The sequence below is a fragment of the Harmonia axyridis genome, chromosome 4 (genome assembly GCF_914767665.1).
Source record: "Harmonia axyridis chromosome 4, icHarAxyr1.1, whole genome shotgun sequence".
NCBI classification, from domain to species: Eukaryota; Metazoa; Arthropoda; class Insecta; order Coleoptera; family Coccinellidae; genus Harmonia; species Harmonia axyridis.
This window is the reverse complement of record NC_059504.1, coordinates 23,649,534-23,671,964: the sequence shown is the minus strand read 5'-3', so window position 1 is coordinate 23,671,964 and position 22,431 is coordinate 23,649,534. Positions and strand designations below refer to the sequence as shown.

The window sequence follows — 22,431 nt, the reverse complement described above, 5'->3', positions numbered from 1 at the left end:
TGTCTTATTAGTGACGTTCATACTAGACTTCACTGCGTATTCTGAGGATAAAATTATTTATTTATTGATTTATTTAATTACTCCACCCATCTACAGCCTAAGCCAATTACAGAATGGGGAAAAAACACAAAATTACAATAAACAATACAAAATAGAATACACAGATAGCTTCTTATAGAAATTGCGACGCTAAAACATCCTTTTTTATATCAAAATAAGTACAGCAAAAAATGTCTAAAATATTCTGAACATTGCAAAAATTTTGACACATTCTGAACACAGGCGAAAATCGAAGTACGTTAGTACGCGGAAAAAGAAGGTAGAACGTTGTTACATTTCGAACAGGTAGCCTCGGAACGAGCCAATCCACTGAGGCTGGCAAGAAAGGGCAATCAATTTGAGAACTTATAATATTATGTAGGAAAAGAATTCTCAAGTAAACCCGGCGTACTTCTAGGGAGTACACATGAAATCTATTAAATAAATATTCCCGTGGTATGTCACGATTTGGATACATGCCATCAATTTTGGAAAAAACACACTTCAGAAATCGCCTCTGGATTTTCTCCAAACTATCAATGTGAACTTCATAACCAGGGCTCCACACTACACATATCCATACTCTAGCTTATTTGACCTCACAAGCGTCGTAAAAAGGTGAAAAAGGGTTCAAGACTCAAATAAGTATTTGGAGTTTCTAAGTATGAAACAGAGAGTCCTGAGTCCCTCCGAAACAACTGTACTCACATGTTGCGCCAAAGTCAGCCCTTGATCAAATAAAACTGCCAGATCTCTACATTCAGGCACTATGTTTAAAACACTGCCTCCAATGTTGTACAGGAAATAAATTTCAGATTTCCCACGATCAAAGGATATCACATTAGGTGATATTTATATTTAATGAAAGCAAGTTTCTTCTACACCAATCAATCAGTTTATCAATGTCAGTCTGAAGATCCCAACAATCCTGGATGGAACCAATTTGGCGAAACAACTTACAATCATCAACATACAAAAGAAATCGGCAGAGCAAAAATAAATTCAAATCATTCATAAATAACATGAACAGCAGAGGCCCCAAATTAGAACCCTGCGGAACTCCAGATGATGCTAAGAACTCAAATGACCTGATCCGGAACATTGAACTAACAATTTTCGATTTGTAAGGTAAGATTCCAGAAAAAGGACGAAATTCGTTGTTAAGCCACAAGAAGACAACTTTTTCAGGATAACTCATCCATGATCTAGCCTGTGAAACGCTTTGGAAAAGTCCGTATATATAACTTCCACTTGGGAGGACTCAGCCAAAGCTATGCACAGACCGAGTCAAACAAGTCAAGTTCATTACAGTGGACCGACCTCTAATAAAACCGTGCTGACTATCATTTATTCTATATTTTACGTGTGTATAAATTATTTCGCAAAATACTCTTTCGAAAACCTTACTAAAATTGCTCAGAATGACAATGGGTTTATAGTTCTCAACGACTTCCTTGCAGCCATTCTTGAAAACAGGGCACACTTTCCCCTCCTTCCAAATACCCGGAAAGCAGAGTTTAGAGAGTGATAGCTTCAAAAGGCCCCTATCCAGCTTGATCGATGTGGTCCTTACTCTGTTCTTCAACAAGCAGTTTACCTCTGGTACTTTCTTTTTAGGTTCTAGAGGTGACATATCTCTTTCGGTATGCTCAACCAAACAACATCTTCTTTCCCTAATGTCTTATGTTTCTCGTCGAAAGTTAGTAGCCGAACCAAATCGATGTTGTTTTCCTTCAAAACCGTAACTCAGATATTTCAGTAACCATTTTTTGTAACATCGATTCTGTTGCCTTGGATATCAAATTCTCCAGATCTGCAATAAGGGCTTGATTGTCGACTTTTTGAAATGGTCCCGATAATTTGGAATCAACGACCAGAATACAAGTATCGCAGTAAAATCTCAGATTTCTGGACTCTGTCAATGTTTTCACCACCGGATCTTTGATACGCAAATACTGTACATGCGATTGGGACGAGCACAATTCGCATTTTATGAACTTATTATTAACGATGAAATTATCTTTACAGATCGGGCAACTCCGATCACAATAATTATTTGCCGACGACATGATATTGTCTATGGGACAAGGAAGAGTTTGCTCAAAACAGCCCCGGCCAACATGGTTTTGTTGATGCCTAGAAGAGCTTACAAAAGCAGACTTAAAAAAAGTCGCCAAAAGCATCAGCAACATTTTGAGGCGCAGATAAAACGGAACCATTAAATTTCATCGACCCTGGAATAGAAGAACTTCCTCTAATTTTATTCAAATAAGCCCAAAACTTAGATGGATCCCTAGACAAATCATCCTCAGCCTCACGAGAGAAACTGGCTGGGGCAACCAATATATAATTTTTTAGATCCCTGCGAATCCTTCCAAACTCCTCCAGGAATGAAATGCAACCTGTAGATTGATATCTACGTCGACATCTATCTTTGGCTTTTAACCTAAAAATAATTTCATTAGTGAACCAAGGTGGGTATAGGGACCTTTTACCCGATGTTTTGAGAACACATGCTGCTAGAATGTAATTCAGGTTTTCATAGAATCCTACACGAGCCAAATTAATTAGCTTTCATCAGTTAGCTCTTCTGAAATTGAATCCTTTATATTATCTTTTGGCTGTCTTGATGACAAAGTAAGAGAAAACTCTAGAAGAGGATGATGAGGATAACGAGAAGGGAATTAGACTTTTAGACTTCGCAACGAGGACTTGATGTCGACAACAAGCAAGATACAAAAGTTTTCCGTTTATATTCACAATATCATTGAATTGATGTTGTTCAAAAGTACCCGGCCCCCGGAAAGCTTCAACTCTACCTACAACATAAGAAGAAGATAACTGACAATCCACATATTCAGGAATATTAAAATCTCCAAGAATAACTAGATTGCCATCATCTAGAAGCAAATATGGTAAGCTTGAGACAGCATCGAAGAGATCTTCATATGGCTCAAATCTGGAACTGGGGGGCAAATGAATAGTGAAAATATATGAACTAGAACCTCGCTCTTTCACCTTCAAACCAACAATATCAATATTATGAAATACTTCGGTTATGCAACTGAGATCAAAATTAACCTTTAAATCAGAACTCACCGCAATCAGAACTCCACCACCAATTGTCGCGGTTGTGAGGCCAAAGCTAAGATCCTTTCTATACAAAATATACTGATTCTTACAGATTTCCGAGCTTGAAATATCAGGAGAGAGCCAGGTCCCAGGTTAAACATATAAAATTGTAATCATATTGAGAAATTCTATCATAAATAGCCTATGCAATTTCGATCTTAAACCCCTTACATTTCGATAGTAAAATGCAGGTCCGCTGCCTGAGATGCAAGAAAACCTCCGAAAAACCCATCGGGTATTGATTGTTATTTTTTAGCAAACAAAGATGATTTCAAATTGTTAAATTTCTTCCAGTATATAGGAAATAAACATTTTTATTATTATTATATGCCAGGGCATGTGATGCCCGGCGATTTTCGACGATCGAAAATTTCATCACGATGTCCACTGTTGGATTTCTGGTTTTGCTTGGTTTTGTAGAGTATTCACTAATACACAGTTTAAGTTTTATAGTTTAACATAGTCTCTAGAATATCTCCGAGCGAGCTCGTTTTTCGAAGGGACTGATATCTAAGGTTAGACATCTGTCATTCGCTCAAGATCATTGAAGATCGATTCTTGTTCCTTCTCCCGATAGCCCTCGATGGCTTTCTAACTCTAAGCGCTTAGAGCGCCGCGGTGGTAAGATGAAGTAATGCTAAGAGTAGGTGGGATGTAATGTTGGTTGCCTCTTTCGTAATTTGTTCAGATGAAGTAATACTCCCTTCTTCATCGAACTACAACCAGCATTATCCACTGTAAGATTAATCTATAAACAGGACTCAATTAGTTTGTACTAGTCTCTAAGAATAATCGGAAAACAAAGATTCAATGAGTTTGTATTCTAAGATTATTGAATCATAAGTTTTTGAGTTAATCTCTTATGACCGTCTGATGGTAAAGGTTTTGTCATTATATCTGCCACATTCTCTTTGGTTGGAATCCATCTCACTGTGGTTCTCTTAATTTCAACACATTGTTTTTTAAATCACCATGTGCTTCAGCCTTATGTCGTCTAAGTCCAGACTTCTCTCTATGTAGTAGATCGTCATTTATGACCTCTAAACGATCATTGAATAACTTTAGTTTGTGACTACCATCTCTCTTGGTGCAGTCTCCGGTGGATTTGTTATCACACCAGATTGTTATAGGAAACATCGTTTTTCCTATCACAAATCTAAGTGCCTTATCAAGAGGTATTAATTCTTGACAGACAGGCATCACTCATGGCTAGGTATTCGGCTTGACAAGTGGACAGAGTGACTTAGGTTTGTTTAAGGCTTCTTCAAGCTATTACATTTCCAAACAATCTAATAACATACCCTCCAGTTGATGAAGAGTTTATATGGTTTCTAAAGGTTACATCAGTAAATGCCTTTATGTCTTTAGTTTGAACAGTGAATTTAGGTCTAAATTCAGAGTACCTTTCAAATACCTGAAGATTCTCTTTACACCTTTCCAATCAGCTTCGGTGGGCTTTATTTGTTTTCCCGCTGAATCTCTCTCTTAATCTAACCCTCGTAAGGGTGTAGTGACATCATGTCGCGACTCTTTGAACGAGCTGCTTCCAGGACTCCCTATCTTGGGCATGATGAACGGCTTCGTGCATATTCTCCCCAGCTAGAGTTTTAAGTTGGTCTATCCATCGTGATGGTGAGCGTCCCCTAGGTCTTTTTCCCTCGATTTTTCCTTCGATGATCAACTTTTCCATTCCATCCGATCTCCTGGCAATGTGTCCAAAATATCTAAGGTACTGCTGACTAACCTTAGTCGACAATCTTGTTTGTATGCCCAGTTGTCTCAGAATCGACTCATTGGTGCGACGAGCAGTCCATGGTATTCTAAGGAGGCGTCTATAACACCACATTTCCAATGCATCAATTCTTCGTCGATCTGCCATCTTTAATGTCCAAGTCTCTGCTGCATATGTTGCGATAGGAAAAATGAGTGATTGGACTAGCCTAACCTTGGTTCTTGCAGTTATTGCGGTATCCCTCCAGATACGGGCCAATTTCGCTGTAGAGTTTCTCGCCATCGCTATGCGCTTTCGAATTTCGGGCTCACATTCGCCGGTGTTCGTCACAATAGATCCCAGATACTCGAAGCGGTTGACAACCTCGAGGTCAGCAATCCTTGTGATGTCTGGACTGTTATTATTAAGACGATCTACTATCATCACCTTGGTCTTAGATTTGTTGATTTCGAGACCATATACTGAGCTTTTGTTCTCTAATCTTTGCATTAAAATCCGCAGTTCACCCTCGTCTTGGACTATTATCAATGTGTCGTCAGCGTATCGTAGATTGCTAATCTTCTTACCACCAATTGCAATGCCTCCATTCCAGTTCTCGAGGATCTCCCTCATGATGTACTCGCTGTAAATGTTAAAGAGAAGAGGAGACAGAATGCAACCCTGTCTCACTCCAGAAGCTGTTGAAAACTCGTCTGAGTGGATATCATTGACTCTTACCGTCGCTGTGCCTGAAGAGTATAATTGCCGAATGAGGCGCACCAGATGTCTTGGTGTTCCCATTTCCAACAGAATCCTCCACAGTTTCGGCCACCTCACCCTATCGAAAGCTTTTTTGAAATCCACAAAACATAATATCATTTTTACGTTGAATTCTCTTGCTTTCTCAATCAGTTGTCGTACATTCAAAATCTGCTCTCGAGTCCCTTTCCCTGGAACAAATCCCGTCTGTTCATTGGGTATTTGCGGTAAAATGAAAGCTTTCAGTCTTTCGTTCAATATTGTGAGCATGACTTTGCTTGCGTGTGAGATGAGTGCGATGGTTCGGTAGTTTTCACATTCTAGTGGTGAACCCTTTTTGTACAATGGTATGAATGTGGATTGACACCATTTCTTCGGCCAGTATCCCGATTCCCAAATTTTCCGACACAGAACGTGAAGAATGTCAATGCCCAGTTCTCCCATGCCTTTTAAAACCTCAGCAGTTATTCTATCGGATCCTGGTGACTTTTGATTTCGTAGCCTTCTCACTGCGCGTTCTACCTCTTCCCTTAGAATCTCAGGTTCAAGGTCTTTCAAATGGTCTTCCGGTACGGTATCCGGAGTATCCTGGAACAATTGGACGCAGTAATCCCTCCATACTTTGGCTATACCTTCCACATCTGTGATAATATTTCCTTGCTTGTCCTTGATGATCTGAGTCTTAGCTTTGAATTCTCGAGATAAATATTTCACTTTGTTGTATAGTTCTTTAGAGTGATTCGCAGTCGCATGCATTTCTAGATCTCCGCATATTTTGTTTATGTGCTCGTTTTTATCTCTTCGGCAAGCTTGTTTTATTTCATTGTTTATTTCTCTAAGCATAAGTTTCTGCTGCTCTGCATCTGTAACTGTTTGTCGTATGGTCAGTCTTTTATCGATTAATTCCAATGTTTTGTCTGACATCCAATGTTGGCGTTTCGTTGTTTTATCAGTTTTTTGAACTTTACTTGCTGCTTCAACAATCCATTTTTCGGTTCTATCCCAAACTGTATCACAGCTTCCTGTTATTTCGGGCGGACCACTCTCTCGAAGAGCATCTTCGCTGAATAGTTAACGGCAAACGTAATGTCTGGTAATGGTACCGTTTGAGAGATACATTAAGCTACCAATCGCTTCTCTATAAGGAACTCTTTTCATCTCTTGTTTATCTGAGTCATCTTGTAGATTCTGTGATTGATTTCTCTTAATCCTATTTTCAACCTGTCTGGTTACCATAGGAGTATTTTGGGCATTGCAGTCATTCATATTGAATCTCTCTAATATATTAATGGTATAATTTTATTGATCGATTTTTTATATTCCTCTTTTCTCGGTTTCTCTCCATATTTATACTTAGAAAGTTTTTAGGTTTTCCATGATCCTTCAATTCAAATGCTGTTCTCAAGTGGCCTTTTATTTCTTGCAGCTTTTGTATGTCATTACAAGCTAGCAATATATCATCTACATATATGACTAGTAGTGCCTCTTTACCATTTCTCTTCCAAGTATATAAACAAGGTTCATGTAGATCATTCTCTGAACCAAGTTTCTTGATCTCTTATTACATCTCTTCGGACTTATCTTCAGTCCATAGAGGGCTTTCTGGAGTTTACATACATGAGATCGTTTGATCCCATTGTAGATATCTACTCCATCAAGAATCTCCATATAGATTTCCTCCTCTATAGTACCATTTAGAAGAGCGGTTTTTTTTACTTCTAATTGATAAGCATGTAAATCATACTTATTAATTATTGCAAGTGTAGCTCTAATTACAGGAAGTCTAGATACTGGTGCATATGTATCTTTAAAGTCATAAATATTTTTGTCCTTAAAGCCTCGTATGACTAATCTTGCCTTGTATCGTGTAAGACCATTTGCCTCTAATTTTCTCTTAAATACCCATTACGAGTCTATAATATTGGCCTGTTTTCCAGATATTCGAAGATTCTCTTTACCTACCAATATCCAAACCTTATTTTGTATCATGGAATCAATTTATTCTTCCTTGCATAGCTTACGTCCTCTACGGTTTTCTCTAAGTGTAGCAGGGTACTTGCCTTTTTATCGGCAATTCCCTTATTTTGACTCCTCGTATACGGTTTTGTGATATTTACCCTAACATTCGATTCAGTTTCTTTTCTAGGCCTGTCTCGTTTCCTCGGCTTAGTTTTCTCTACCTCTTGTTGTTCCTCCAAAGAGACCAACTTTGGAGTTTTTCATCCAATCCTAGTCAATTATATTTTACTGGGCCTCTAATTTTTCATGTCTTTCCAAAGAGTCTTTTGCAAGCCCACATAGCCGCCGTGGCTATGGAAAGAGTCTTATCTATATGTTTCCCCCAGTTCAGTTCACTGTCCAGGATAACACCTAGATATTTACACTCACTAGAGAAGTGCAGAGTCTGACCATTTGAGACCAGAGCTCTGAGGTCGAGATTCCTTCTTCTAGTGAACGGAATTATTGATGTTTTCGAGGGGTTGAGAGTAAGCCCCTCTTCCCCGCACCAATTTTCAATAATTCTGAGATCAAGTTGCATTCGGCTACTTAGTGGGCCCCCATGCTTACCTCTAACAGTCACCACTATGTCGTCGGCGTAAGCCTGGACGTTAAAGCCACATGCTGTAAGCCTCTCCAAGAGGCCATTCATGACCAAGCTCCACATCAATGGTGAGAGAACCCCTCCCTGAGGGCATCCTCTGCACGTCAGCATGGTCACTTCGGTTTCTCCCAGATAGGCTGTAACGGTTCGTCCTTTCAACATAGCTGATATCCACTTAACAGTGGAGGGTTCTATCCCTTTATTTTCGGCTGCATTGCATATGGAGGTATGTAGGGTATTGTCAAAGGCCCCTCCGATATCACCAAACATTGCAAGCAGAATCTCCTTTGCGTTGAGGGTGCCTTCCACCTCTCTGAGAAGATGATGAAGGGCGTCTACAGTAGATCTGCCCGCCCTATAAGCAAACTGTTTGCTTTGGAGCTTTAAACTTCCCCTTATATTATTATCCATTATTTTCTCCATGGTCTTCAGGAGAAAAGAGGTGAGGCATATGGGTCGATAGGATTTAGGCTCCGGGGAGCCTTTTGGACCCTCTTTGGGTATGAATACTACCCTCGCCTCCCTCCATGATTTTGGGATACAGCCCCTTGTAAAGCTGGCCCTAAAGAGCTCAGTTATCGGGGCTATAAGGACTTCAACACCTTTCTGAAGCATGGCTGTAAAAATACCATCCATGCCTGCTGATTTGAAGGACTGAAAGCTCTTTATCGCCCATCAATTCTTTCTGGTGTGAATAGTCTACCAATTTTCTGAGAATCCCACCTGGTGGGGTTGTATACTTCCCCAGCGGGGGCCCCATCTTCACTGGTTATCTGCCTGGAGCCAGGAAAGTGAGTCTCTAAGAGAGCTCTTAGGCTCTTTTTTAGGCCACATGGCTTCTTTATTTGGCCAATTGGGTTGGAGTGATCCTTAGATAGTACCTTTTGAAGTCTAGCTGCTGGGGCTGTTTTATCTATTCCCTCGCAGAAGCTTCTCCAGGACTGCCTTTTGGCTTTCCTGACCTCTTTGTTGTAGTTGGTCAGGGCCAGTCTGTAGGCATTCCAGCTGCCTTCTCGCTTAGCCTTATTGAAGGCTTTCCTAGCAGTTTTCTTGAGGTTTTCAAGATGATTGTTCCATCAGGGGACGTCTCTGGAGATCGTGTTCTTCCTGAGTGGACAACTGTTTTCAAATGCCCTCTTCAGACATGATGTGAAGTGAACAGAGGCGTTCTCCAGATCCTCATTGGAACTGATGTTGTATTTCAGGCCTTCAGATCAGAACTTAGGTGGGCTATATAAAGTTCCCAGTCTGTCTTCCTGGGTATCCTGCACTCAACATCAGCTGAAGCAGTTGCTTCAACGTTGAATTCAATTGCCATATGGTCTAAAATGGATGGTTCTTCTGAGACCCTCCAGTTCTTGACCATCCCAGCAATAAAAGGTATCGCCAGTGTCAGGTCAATTACTTCCCTTCTGATCGCATTCATGAAGGTTGGACTATTACCCACATTCTCTATCTCTATGTTAGAAGAAAATAGAAAATCAAGGAAATCCTCACCTCTATGATTTATATCTGTGCTGCCCCATACTTTGTGGTGTGCGTTCGCATCGCAGCCCAGAATCAGTTGTTTCTTCTCCCTGCGGCACCATTCGATGAGGCGTTGTACTTCCTCCGATGGTGGGCTGATGGCGTCTCCTGCAAAATATCCTGAGGCGATAACCAGCTGCCTCTTGATGCTCTCAGTTCGCACCTCAACCAATGTCGCAGCAAGATCCCTTGTCAGGAAGTGGAAGACAGGTTACTCCCCTTCTGAGTATTATTAGGGCTCTTGTACTTACTGACTTATCACAGTATATCGTCTGATATACTTTGTTTGGTAGGCCTCTTACTTGGCCTCCATTGATCCAGGGCTCTTGTATCAGCCCTATATCAACATGCCTTCTAGATGTTCTCCAGCATAAGGCACAAGAGGCTGCCTTGGGGTGCTGGAGGTTTATCTGAAGGCATGTCAGACATCTGCCCCTTATGAGGTTGGATGTCCGCTAGGCTCTTCGGAAGGAACTGCCTGAGTCTCTCGACCGATGCTCTATCAGCTCGAGATGACAATCTCGAGCATGGGTCCTGATGGTCCCCTTAGAAAGACTCTCCAGCTGGAGGTTTTGAGCCCTGCATTCTGATTCTCAACCACCTTGAGAATTTCCTCGGTGGAGAGATCATGACTGTCGGGGAGATAGCCGACCAGGATCTCTGGGTGAGGCAGTTCTGCCTCTTCGGCTATCCTCAGGTCAGATCCCTCCTAGGGTTTGAGTTTCGGCTGTATGCTTTGGAGCCACTCCACAGTGGCTTTGTCAGAGCATGTCAGCTCAAGCCAGCTTGGCCTCATGTGCAGTTGCTGGAACTTAGGCGTTATGATCAGGAATTTTTTGATGGCCTTCAGTTGGTCCATTTCCAAAATCACCTCTGGAAACTTTTTATACATTATCCCCACCTTCAGACCAGCGGTAACCTGGCTGTAGGTGGGCCCACCTGGTGCAGGAACCTTGGGTGTTCTCGAGGGCTGAGCCCTGGAAGCTCCCGAGGATTGAACTTTGTAGGCACCCGAGGCCTGAGCCCCGGTAACTCCTGAAGACCGTGCGGCTTTTGAAGCCTCATATTTGGCACTCTTAGGCTTCTTGCCTTTAGGTGTGCTGTCCTCCGACCTAGTTCTCTTGGTCGCGCAACCTGTTGTCTGGCTTGGACCAATTGGTTTGGAGGCTTCTTTCCTGGCATCGTCCCTTTCTTTATGAAGAACTTCATCCTCTTTCTGGCGGTCCCGGAGAGTCTAGGTCTCCTGACTGCCAGCTTTTCGCGGCCTGCTACGACCTCTTCATCGCTGCTCTTCAGCATCATTTCCTTCGCCATGGGGCCAGGACTTGCGCCCTGTTTCTCAGGCTGAGCGAGGCTTTGTTCTTCCTCCATTAGTACATTAGGGCTATTGCTAGGCCCTTCTTTAATTTTTGCTTCTATTTGGTCCATATGAAGGCCCACGTGCAGCTAGGGAATTTCAGTCACCAAAGGCAGAGCCCCGCATGCCCCTGGAAGGCCAATTAAACCAGAGGTCGCCCGGTATCTGGAGTTCGCATATTCAGGACTAGATCCTCCCACTAGCCACGCAGACTTCGGCATATGCTGTTCCACCTTGTCTTCGGGAAAGTTTTTATTGTGTCTTTCATATACTCGGTTCAGGCGGTTAAGCCAAAGCCCCCGGCATGTGTCCTCTGCTCGCGAGACATGACCACAGACATCAGATTCCACATGTCGGTATATCAGGCATGAAGGTGCTGATCCCTTGCATACCTGGCATCGTTTACCCCGTGCAATACCTCAAGCCACGACACTACAGCAGGGTATGGGGAGTCGTACCGCATTGGTCAGTGACAGTCGATCACTGTCCAACTCTCGCCCCGAGGAGGCTGTGGTGAACCATGCCAGCACAGACCTTGGCATGGCTGGGGTCGACTAATCCCCCGAGAGCAGTCTCCTCTTTAATTTCAGACCTCTTCTCAGCCTCTAATCGAGAGATGAAGGTCTTGATCTCGACTATAATCATTATTTGGTTTGAGGTCTGTCTCTTGATCAGATCTGCATTTCGTAACTCGGGTATGACTCGTGATACAGCCTGATAAAATGCAGATCTCATCTCAAGAGATGAGATCTGCTCAAGAGCAGTTAGATCAATCAAGCTTCATATTTTCATACTATCGAGTCGAATCTTTCACTGAAATTATCGACCTATTCGCGTTTCTCCGTTTTGACGTAGTACAAGCGAGCTCGTACTGAAGTCTGTGTCACATTTGACTAGCTCTTACTGGATAACCTCAAAACTCTAATTACCTCAACAGGGTCTCGGATATTGATAATTTTCTTGTAATAATTCTCGTCAATTCTGTTTATGATAATGTCTCGTACCCAATTACTTCTCTTGAATTTGTTGGCCTCTGACAAAGTTTGGTTACTCGTACTTGGCTCTATGACGACCAACAAATCATTTGTCAAAAGCTCATATCTTAGACTGTCGTTCCAGAACCCAAATTTGTATTCTTCTCTGTAACGTAGATTAATTTTTATATACCTGGGTTTTCTCATACTCTAAATCTCTAAAATTTAACCTCAAAAAATATTTTCATAACTCTAATGTCAACAATTTCTCCTCTTTTAGATCTCTAAGAATCAGGACCATCAAGTTGTAATAAACTGGCCTGTAGTTAGGTGTTGATGTTTAAAAAGGAACTTATTAGAAGAGCGACTTTCTATAGTTCCAGTACGTACAGTAATTATAGCCAGTATAATTATTTTGAAATTCACACAATTTTCTCTTATGAAATAGAGAACTCTCCGAAAGAAGATTTCGTGCGTCCGGCTTATGCCCTAGGATAAGTCTTATATTTGATCTTTTTCTAGGTGTTTCATTAAATAAGAACAAGTGTTCATAAATGACAAGATTTAATAATTAATGAAAATGATTTATGAGAAGAATACAAAAACACAAATTGTCTATCAAATTGACACACTACTAGCCTATATGGGAAACAACCTCAAAAATAAATAAGAAGAATAATAATCAAACAACCTTGGACTATACTGTTTGGTAAATCTTTTCTACCTTCATCGAAAATCAAACAACAATTTTAAAAAAAAATTAAATATCTTTACCCTGAATCACGGACGTAGCCAGGGGGGGGGTTTTGGGGGTTCAAACCCCCCCCCCGAAATGTTTAAGATATCAAAATTAATCAAAAAAAGGAGCCAACTGACGAGCAGATTAACTGTCGACCAACCTTCGCACAGACGCAGTCGATAACCTTCGTATATTTTCGTTCCTACGATACGTCACGAAAATATACGCATTCGTCTAGACCTTTGATTATACAGACTAGACGCTAGATGCTGTTGTCTGACATGCGCACTGGTTTGTGTTATAAATCATATCCGATTATCGAACGACTTTATTGAACTTATTGTAGTATTGTGTATAAAAACATATTGTAGTTACAGTGAAAGTGAATAGTTTTCTTATAATTTGTGGGAACCGACATCAAGTTAACAGGAGTATATATTCGTAAGTAAATAGTAATGAGATTTTCTATTTTCTATCAATTCTGATTTCTGAACATGCACAATTTAACGAATTTTATTCGAGTATCTAATTCAACATATGTACTACTTCAGATCGTTTACTTTGGAACTTATTTTTTTTTCAAAATCTCGAAAATATCTTTTTAATGGAATTTGTAAAAAGTGAATGAAATTATCACTCTCAATTTAATTCATTTGTAATCTGAAATCTGAATTAAATTACCTTTACGTAGTCCTGTCAATTTGTGTTCACATGCGCCCCTCAAGGGAAAGTTATGGGGTAGTTTTGAATTCTTCGATCTTATGTATTTTTTGGGCGCTGAATCCGAATCTCAGGTTCAAAAAAAATTGATCTTTTGGCGTTTTCTGCCATCAAGTATTTTGTACGATAAACTTGTCTCAAACGATAGTTGGCATATTTTATCTATCTCTGCTAAAACCCAGTTGTTGTTGTTATAGGTTTTATTTCTTCAATTCATTTTATTTTGTTTTGTGTGGTACAGATTACGGAATTCGAATCTGGGGTTGGCCACCAAAATTTCATGATGAAAGATTGAAAAAATTCCAAAAAGGTGAAAATTTTCATTTTTGCCGGTTTTTTAGCATTTAAACGTTCCACACAGAAATAAGAATTTTAGTACTCTATGGTATAAATACTACAATGGTTTTTATGTCCTGAAAATATTCATAGGAATCGATGTAAAGAAATAAACTAAATTTCAAACAATGATCTTTAAAATGCTTTTTCTCTAAAGTGAATGATGGCTTTATAGTTTAAACCCATGGATTGTATTAGAAGAAGAAATTACTGGGTAGAAGACAAATCATTAATGATAAATTAAGGTTTTGGAGTGGAAAAACTGGGTTTCTATAGAGACAGATAAAACTTTCAACTATCGTTTGTGCCAGAACGGTTTATCGGACGAAAAACCTTGATAAGAGAAATTTGTAGAAAATTTGTTCACTTTGTTTTTATATGGAAAGGTCATTCACGAAAAATTGATACTTTCTGAGTTATATGCAAAAAACCGCCAAAAAATGTTTTTTTTAAGTTTATCTTGCAATTTCTTCAATGATCTGTCACGTTTGGTGCAAACCTCAGACTCATTTTCAGCATCCCAAAAACATATAAATTCGAAGAAATCAAAACTACCTCAATAAATGGGTTCTGCAGAGACAGAAAAATACGACAGTTGTCAACGATCGTTCGAGCTAGAATAACGGTTCATCGGACAAAAACTTAATGAAAACAATTTGTATGATTTTTTATATGCTTTATATTTGTATGGAAAGGTAATTCCAATTAAATTATGATATATTTTTCGGGTATGCAAAAAAAACCGCGGAAAAATGAAAGTTTTTACCTTTTTTTCTGTATTTTAGTTAAGAATTGGGTAAATGTACAAGTAAAAAATACATATTTTTCACTTTTTTATTATTTTTCGTAAGTAATATAAGGGCATTTGAATTCTTTGAAAAAACACGTTGCTAAATAATATTTTAACATGAAGAATTAGTGCTGGGGCAACAAAAATCCGATTCAAGGACGAGGATTTTTGCACCTTCACGAATACTTTTTGTTGAAGAAGTATTACTTCGTGTGTTTTTTTATTTCTTCACAGGAAAATTAAATGGTGTCGACCATTGGGGCATCTGAATTTTATTCATTTTATTCAAATTATTTCTACTATTTTACGATTTTTTTTTCTGTATATTGAAAATGAAGGTTCAAAGAATGGGAAATTCTATATTGCAACTACATAAAAATTGTTTTCGTAATTGAAGACTCTTTGTCATTCTTACTCACGCTATTGTGTCGATAATTGGGACATTTACCTAACTCTAAATTGTATTGCTTGAAAAAAGATATAAATTTAATTTCATTCTCATTTATATTAAAAAAATAAAATAAAACATAAAATATTTACATATATACCAATTTATTATTCTAGTTGAATATAAACAAATTGCTTCACAAATTCTCTCCAATTTTAATAGATGTTTTTCTACAGTTTTTCTGGATGTAAGTCTTTCACATGTCTTCTTAAAGTCCATTGCTCAGTTGTACTGAAATCGCATAATTTGCACTTTTTAGTCGAATGAATATTTTCCATATGACTTTTTAAATGAGTTTTTCTGCTCGCCTTATATTCACATATATCACATTGATAGTCTTTAATCTTCAAATGAACACTTTTGATATGTTTGTTCAAATCTTTTTTTGAAGTTGTAGACAATTCACATACATTACATTTGTAGTTTCTAGGTTTTGGATATGTTTCCGTATCTGAATGTACTTTCTGTATGTGATATTTCAACGAACTACTCAAATTTGTGGCATAAGCACATTCTTCACATTTAAATTTCTTCAAATTCAAATGTACAGTTGTTATGTGACGTTTCAAATTAGTTTTTCGACTCGTCGAATATTCACAAAGATGGCATTGGAATTTTTTCAATTTGAAATGTACATCACTCATATGTTGTAAAACAGTATTACTATAACTTGATATATAGTCACAAAGGCGGCATTTGAAATCTTTTTTGTTAAAATGCACAATGTTCACATGGCTCCTGAAATTGCCTATCCAGATTGTCGAAAATTCACACAAACAACACTCGAATTTTTCCTGAGTTTCATTTCTATCTTTCTCTCCAACATCACTTTCCAGTTTCATATTATTGGCCTCGTAATATGTTCTGCCAGTTTCTCTTGCAATAATATTTCCGTTTGGTTCAATAAACTCCTCAGTAATTTCTAAATCTTCCTCCTTCACCTTCAATTCTACTTCTGGATTTACGTGTTCGTAAGCCATTATTCCAATATATAAATTCAATACTGTAAAAAAAAATTATGAAATCAAAATTATAGCAAAGTGTATAAACTTTCGGTAGTAGAGGTCGTTGTTTTTGGTCAGAAAATGAACTGGTTGTCTCTTGTACAAAAATGTAGGTAGTTAGTTAATTCTGGTCTATGATCCAGAGAGAACCTGGCTTGTGTTTTCTTCTTCTTGATTGTCTGGCTTAAGCTTGGCCATGTCGAACTCACTGCGCATAACCAGCAAGATGAAGTTTCAATAAAGGCAAACTATCGAACGTAGGTAAGGAATTGCGTAATCGCAAACTGGTAATAATGTAATATAATATTTTCGCTGAAGGTAATACGTTTGGGTATTTATTGTAATTTTAATGACAATGAAAAATAATATTACTGTAATGAAAAACTATGAGTCTGAATTGAATGAAAATCTTTCAATTCACCCAGTATAATTAGATCTTACAATAATTTATTTCATTGAATATATACTTGAAAGACCTTCAAATGAAAGTGTCACGATATACCAATAACGTAATCTCTTTCGCAGGAATACCAAGAATTGAGAAGAAATGAATTGATTTCATACATTTACACCCTACCGTATATTTCTGAGAAGTATTGGTAAAATTCTAACTGCCTCAAGCGAGATAAGATAATTTTTTATATCATAAGAGTTTTCTTTGACCCCTCAGAATAAATAAAAACCATTGGAAATGTGCATATAATTAAAAGCTATTACATTGCAATTACTGTATAACAAAATAAGGTTTTCAATTATAAGAAAGTTTCTTCCTTATCTCTTTAAAGATTGCAAATAATTGGTGTGAATGGTTTTGACTTTGATGACACTAGAGGCAAAAATCTATGCAGGTACTTGTTTTCTGTATTTTAGTTAAGAATTGGGTAAATGTACAAGTAAAAAATACAGAACCACCCCTTCATATTTTTCACTTTTTTAATATTTTTCGTAAGTAATATAAGGGCATTTGAATTCTTCGAAAAAACACGTTGCTAAATAATATTTTAACATGAAGAATTAGTGCTGGGGCAACAAAAATCCGATTCAAAGACGAGGATTTTTGCACCTTCACGAATACTTTTTGTTGAAGAAGTATTACTTCGTTTGTTTTTTTATTTCTTCACAGGAAAATTAAATGGTGTCGACCATTGGGGCATCTGAATTTTATTCATTTTATTCAAATTATTTCTACTATTTTACGATTTTTTTTCTGTATATTGAAAATGAAGGTTCAAAGAATGGGAAATTCTATATTGCAACTACATAAAAATTGTTTTCGTAATTGAAGACTCTTTGTCATTCTTACTCACGCTATTGTGTCGATAATTGGGACATTTACCTTACTCCAAATTTCTATTGCTTGAAAAAAGATATAAATTTAATTTCATTCTCATTTATATTGAAAAAATAAAATAAAACATAAAATATTTACATATATACAAATTTATTATTCTAGTTGAAACTGAACAAATTGCTTCACAAATTCTCTCCAATTTTAATAGATGTTTTTCTACAGTTTTTCTGGATGTAAGTCTTTCACATGTCTTCTTAAAGTCCATTGCTCAGTTGTACTGAAATCGCATAATTTGCACTTTTTAGTCGAATGAATATTTTCCATATGACTTTTTAAATGAGTTTTTCTGCTCGCCTTATATTCACATATATCACATTGATAGTCTTTAATCTTCAAATGAACACTTTTGATATGTTTGTTCAAATCTTTTTTCGAAGTTGTAGACAATTCACATACATTACATTTGTAGTTTCTAGGTTTTGGATATGTTTCCGTATCTGAATGTACTTTCTGTATGTGATATTTCAACGAACTACTCAAATTTGTGGCATAAGCACATTCTTCACATTTAAATTTCTTCAAATTCAAATGTACAGTTGTTATATGACGTTTCAAATTAGTTTTTCGACTCGTCGAATATTCACAAAGATGGCATTGGAATTTTTTCAATTTGAAATGTACATCACTCATATGTTGTAAAACCGTATTACTATCACTTGATATATAGTCACAAAGGCGGCATTTGAAATCTTTTTTGTTAAAATGCACAATGTTCACATGTCTCCTGATATTGCCTATCCAGATTGTCGAAAATTCACACAAACAACACTCGAATTTTTCCTGAGTTTCATTTCTATCTTTCTCTCCAACATCACTTTCCAGTTTCATATTATTGGCCTCGTAATATGTTCTGCCAGTTTCTCTTGCAATAATATTTCCGTTTGGTTCGATAAACTCCTCAGTAATTTCTAAATCTTCCTCCTTCACCTTCAATTCTACTTCTGGATTTACGTGTTCGTAAGCCATTATTCCAATATATAAATTCAATACTGTAAAAAAAAATTATGAAATCAAAATTATAGCAAAGTGTATAAACTTTCGGTAGTAGAGGTCGTTGTTTTTGGTCAGAAAATGAACTGGTTGTCTCTTGTACAAAAATGTAGGTAGTTAGTTAATTCTGGTCTATGATCCAGAGAGAACCTGGCTTGTGTATTCTTCTTCTTGATTGACTGGCTTAAGCTTGGCCATGTCGAACTCACTGCGCATAACCAGCAAGGCGAAGTTTTAATAAAGGCAAACTATCGAACGTAGGTAAGGAATTGCGTAATCGCAAACTGGTAACAATGTAATATAATATTTTCGCTGAAGGTAATACGTTAGGGTATTTATTGTAATTTCAATGACAATGAAAAATAATATTACCGTAATGAAAAACTATGAGTCTGAATTGAATGAAAATCTTTCAATTCACCCAGTATAATTAGATCTTACAATAATTTATTTCATTGAATATATACTTGAAAGACCTTCAAATGAAAGTGTCACGATATACCAATAACGTAATCTCTTTCGCAGGAATACCAAGAATTGAGAAGAAATGAATTGATTTCATACATTTACACCCTACCGTATATTTCTGAGAAGTATTGGTAAAATTCTAACTGCCTCAAGCGAGATAAGATAATTTTTTATATCATAAGAGTTTTCTTTGACCCCTCAGAATAAATAAAAACCATTGGAAATGTGCATATAATTAAAAGCTATTACATTGCAATTACTGTATAACAAAATAAGGTTTTCAATTATAAGAAAGTTTCTCCCTTATCTCTTTAAAGATTGCAGATAATTGGTGTGAATGGTTTTGACTTTGATGACACTAGAGGCAAAAATCTATGCAGGTACTTGTTTTCTGTATTTTAGTTAAGAATTGGGTAAATGTACAAGTAAAAAATACAGAACCACCCCTTCATATTTTTCACTTTTTTAATATTTTTCGTAAGTAATATAAGGGCATTTGAATTCTTCGAAAAAACACGTTGCTAAATAATATTTTAACATGAAGAATTAGTGCTGGGGCAACAAAAATCCGATTCAAAGACGAGGATTTTTGCACCTTCACGAATACTTTTTGTTGAAGAAGTATTACTTCGTTTGTTTTTTTATTTCTTCACAGGAAAATTAAATGGTGTCGACCATTGGGGCATCTGAATTTTATTCATTTTATTCAAATTATTTCTACTATTTTGCGATTTTTTTTTCTGTATATTGAAAATGAAGGTTCAAAGAATGGGAAATTCTATATTGCAACTACATAAAAATTGTTTTCGTAATTGAAGACTCTTTGTCATTCTTACTCACGCTATTGTGTCGATAATTGGGACATTTACCTTACTCCAAATTTGTATTGCTTGAAAAAAGATATAAATTTAATTTCATTCTCATTTATATTAAAAAAATAAAATAAAACATAAAATATTTACATATATACAAATTTATTATTCTAGTTGAATATGAACAAATTGCTTCACAAATTCTCTCCAATTTTAATAGATGTTTTTCTACAGTTTTTCTGGATGTAAGTCTTTCACATGTCTTCTTAAAGTCCATTGCTCAGTTGTACTGAAATCGCATAATTTGCACTTTTTAGTCGAATGAATATTTTCCATATGACTTTTTAAATGAGTTTTTCTGCTCGCCTTATATGCACATATATCACATTGATAGTCTTTAATCTTCAAATGAACACTTTTGATATGTTTGTTCAAATCTTTTTTCGAAGTTGTAGACAATTCACATACATTACATTTGTAGTTTCTAGGTTTTGGATATGTTTCCGTATCTGAATGTACTTTCTGTATGTGATATTTCAACGAACTACTCAAATTTGTGGCATAAGCACATTCTTCACATTTAAATTTCTTCAAATTCAAATGTACAGTTGTTATATGACGTTTCAAATTAGTTTTTCGACTCGTCGAATATTCACAAAGATGGCATTGGAATTTTTTCAATTTGAAATGTACATCACTCATATGTTGTAATCATATATATATCACTTGATATATAGTCACAAAGGCGGCATTTGAAATCTTTTTTGTTAAAATGCACAATGTTCACATGTCTCCTGATATTGCCTATCCAGATTGTCGAAAATTCACACAAACAACACTCGAATTTTTCCTGAGTTTCATTTCTATCTTTCTCTCCAACATCACTTTCCAGTTTCATATTATTGGCCTCGTAATATGTTCTGCCAGTTTCTCTTGCAATAATATTTCCGTTTGGTTCAATAAACTCCTCAGTAATTTCTAAATCTTCCTCCTTCACCTTCAATTCTACTTCTGGATTTACGTGTTCGTAAGCCATTATTCCAATATATAAATTCAATACTGTAAAAAAAAATTATGAAATCAAAATTATAGCAAAGTGTATAAACTTTCGGTAGTAGAGGTCGTTGTTTTTGGTCAGAAAATGAACTGGTTGTCTCTTGTACAAAAATGTAGGTAGTTAGTTAATTCTGGTCTATGATCCAGAGAGAACCTGGCTTGTGTATTCTTCTTCTTGATTGACTGGCTAAAGCTTGGCCATGTCGAACTCACTGCGCATAACCAGCAAGGCGAAGTTTTAATAAAGGCAAACTATCGAACGTAGGTAAGGAATTGCGTAATCGCAAACTGGTAACAATGTAATATAATATTTTCGCTGAAGGTAATACGTTAGGGTATTTATTGTAATTTCAATGACAATGAAAAATAATATTACCGTAATGAAAAACTATGAGTCTGAATTGAATGAAAATCTTTCAATTCACCCAGTATAATTAGATCTTACAATAATTTATTTCATTGAATATATACTTGAAAGACCTTCAAATGAAAGTGTCACGATATACCAATAACGTAAGCTCTTTCGCAGGAATACCAAGAATTGAGAAGAAATGAATTGATTTCATACATTTACACCCTACCGTATATTTCTGAGAAGTATTGGTAAAATTCTAACTGCCTCAAGCGAGATAAGATAATTTTTTATATCATAAGAGTTTTCTTTGACCCCTCAGAATAAATAAAAACCATTGGAAATGTGCATATAATTAAAAGCTATTACATTGCAATTACTGTATAACAAAATAAGGTTTTCAATTATAAGAAAGTTTCTCCCTTATCTCTTTAAAGATTGCAGATAATTGGTGTGAATGGTTTTGACTTTGATGACACTAGAGGCAAAAATCTATGCAGGTACTTGTTTTCTGTATTTTAGTTAAGAATTGGGTAAATGTACAAGTAAAAAATACAGAACCACCCCTTCATATTTTTCACTTTTTTAATATTTTTCGTAAGTAATATAAGGGCATTTGAATTCTTCGAAAAAACACGTTGCTAAATAATATTTTAACATGAAGAATTAGTGCTGGGGCAACAAAAATCCGATTCAAAGACGAGGATTTTTGCACCTTCACGAATACTTTTTGTTGAAGAAGTATTACTTCGTTTGTTTTTTTATTACTTCACAGGAAAATTAAATGGTGTCGACCATTGGGGCATCTGAATTTTATTCATTTTATTCAAATTATTTCTACTATTTTGCGATTTTTTTTTCTGTATATTGAAAATGAAGGTTCAAAGAATGGGAAATTCTATATTGCAACTACATAAAAATTGTTTTCGTAATTGAAGACTCTTTGTCATTCTTACTCACGCTATTGTGTCGATAATTGGGACATTTACCTTACTCCGAATTTCTATTGCTTGAAAAAAGATATAAATTTAATTTCATTCTCATTTATATTAAAAAATAAAATAAAACATAAAATATTTACATATATACAAATTTATTATTCTAGTTGAATATGAACAAATTGCTTCACAAATTCTCTCCAATTTTAATAGATGTTTTTCTACAGTTTTTCTGGATGTAAGTCTTTCACATGTCTTCTTAAAGTCCATTGCTCAGTTGTACTGAAATCGCATAATTTGCACTTTTTAGTCGAATGAATATTTTC

The 22,431-nt window shown here is 36.5% G+C and overlaps 2 protein-coding genes across 2 annotated transcripts; both read right to left on the bottom strand.

Annotated features, from left to right (window-relative positions):
* Window positions 1–8,908: 8,908 nt before the first annotated feature.
* Window positions 8,909–10,083, bottom strand: LOC123678624. The gene is made up of 3 exons (XM_045615755.1): window positions 10,073–10,083; window positions 9,451–9,958; window positions 8,909–9,292 (listed from the first exon to the last, which is right to left on the bottom strand). The coding sequence occupies exons 1-3, from the start codon at window positions 10,081–10,083 to the stop codon at window positions 8,909–8,911; spliced, it is 903 nt and encodes a 300-aa protein (XP_045471711.1).
* Window positions 10,084–10,272: 189 nt separating this feature from the next.
* On the bottom strand, window positions 10,273–16,114 carry LOC123678623 (RE1-silencing transcription factor-like). Its single transcript, XM_045615754.1, has 6 exons — window positions 15,309–16,114; window positions 12,057–12,267; window positions 11,662–11,877; window positions 11,046–11,216; window positions 10,522–10,986; window positions 10,273–10,479 (listed from the first exon to the last, which is right to left on the bottom strand). The coding sequence occupies exons 1-6, from the start codon at window positions 16,112–16,114 to the stop codon at window positions 10,273–10,275; spliced, it is 2,076 nt and encodes a 691-aa protein (XP_045471710.1).
* Window positions 16,115–22,431: the final 6,317 nt, after the last annotated feature.

Coding starts and splice junctions, on each gene's coding strand:
- LOC123678624 (XM_045615755.1), bottom strand. Junction 9,293..9,450: donor ACCTAAGTTCTGATCTGAAG/GCCTGAAATACA, acceptor GAAAACCTCAAG/AAAACTGCTAGGAAAGCCTT.
- LOC123678623 (XM_045615754.1), bottom strand. CDS start 16,114: ATGGCTTACGAACACGTAAATCCAGAAGTAGAATTGAAGGTGAAGGAG. Junction 11,878..12,056: donor ATATCCGAGACCCTGTTGAG/GTAATTAGAGTT, acceptor GCTCTTGAGCAG/ATCTCATCTCTTGAGATGAG. Junction 10,480..10,521: donor CATGCTCTGACAAAGCCACT/GTGGAGTGGCTC, acceptor CTCAAACCCTAG/GAGGGATCTGACCTGAGGAT.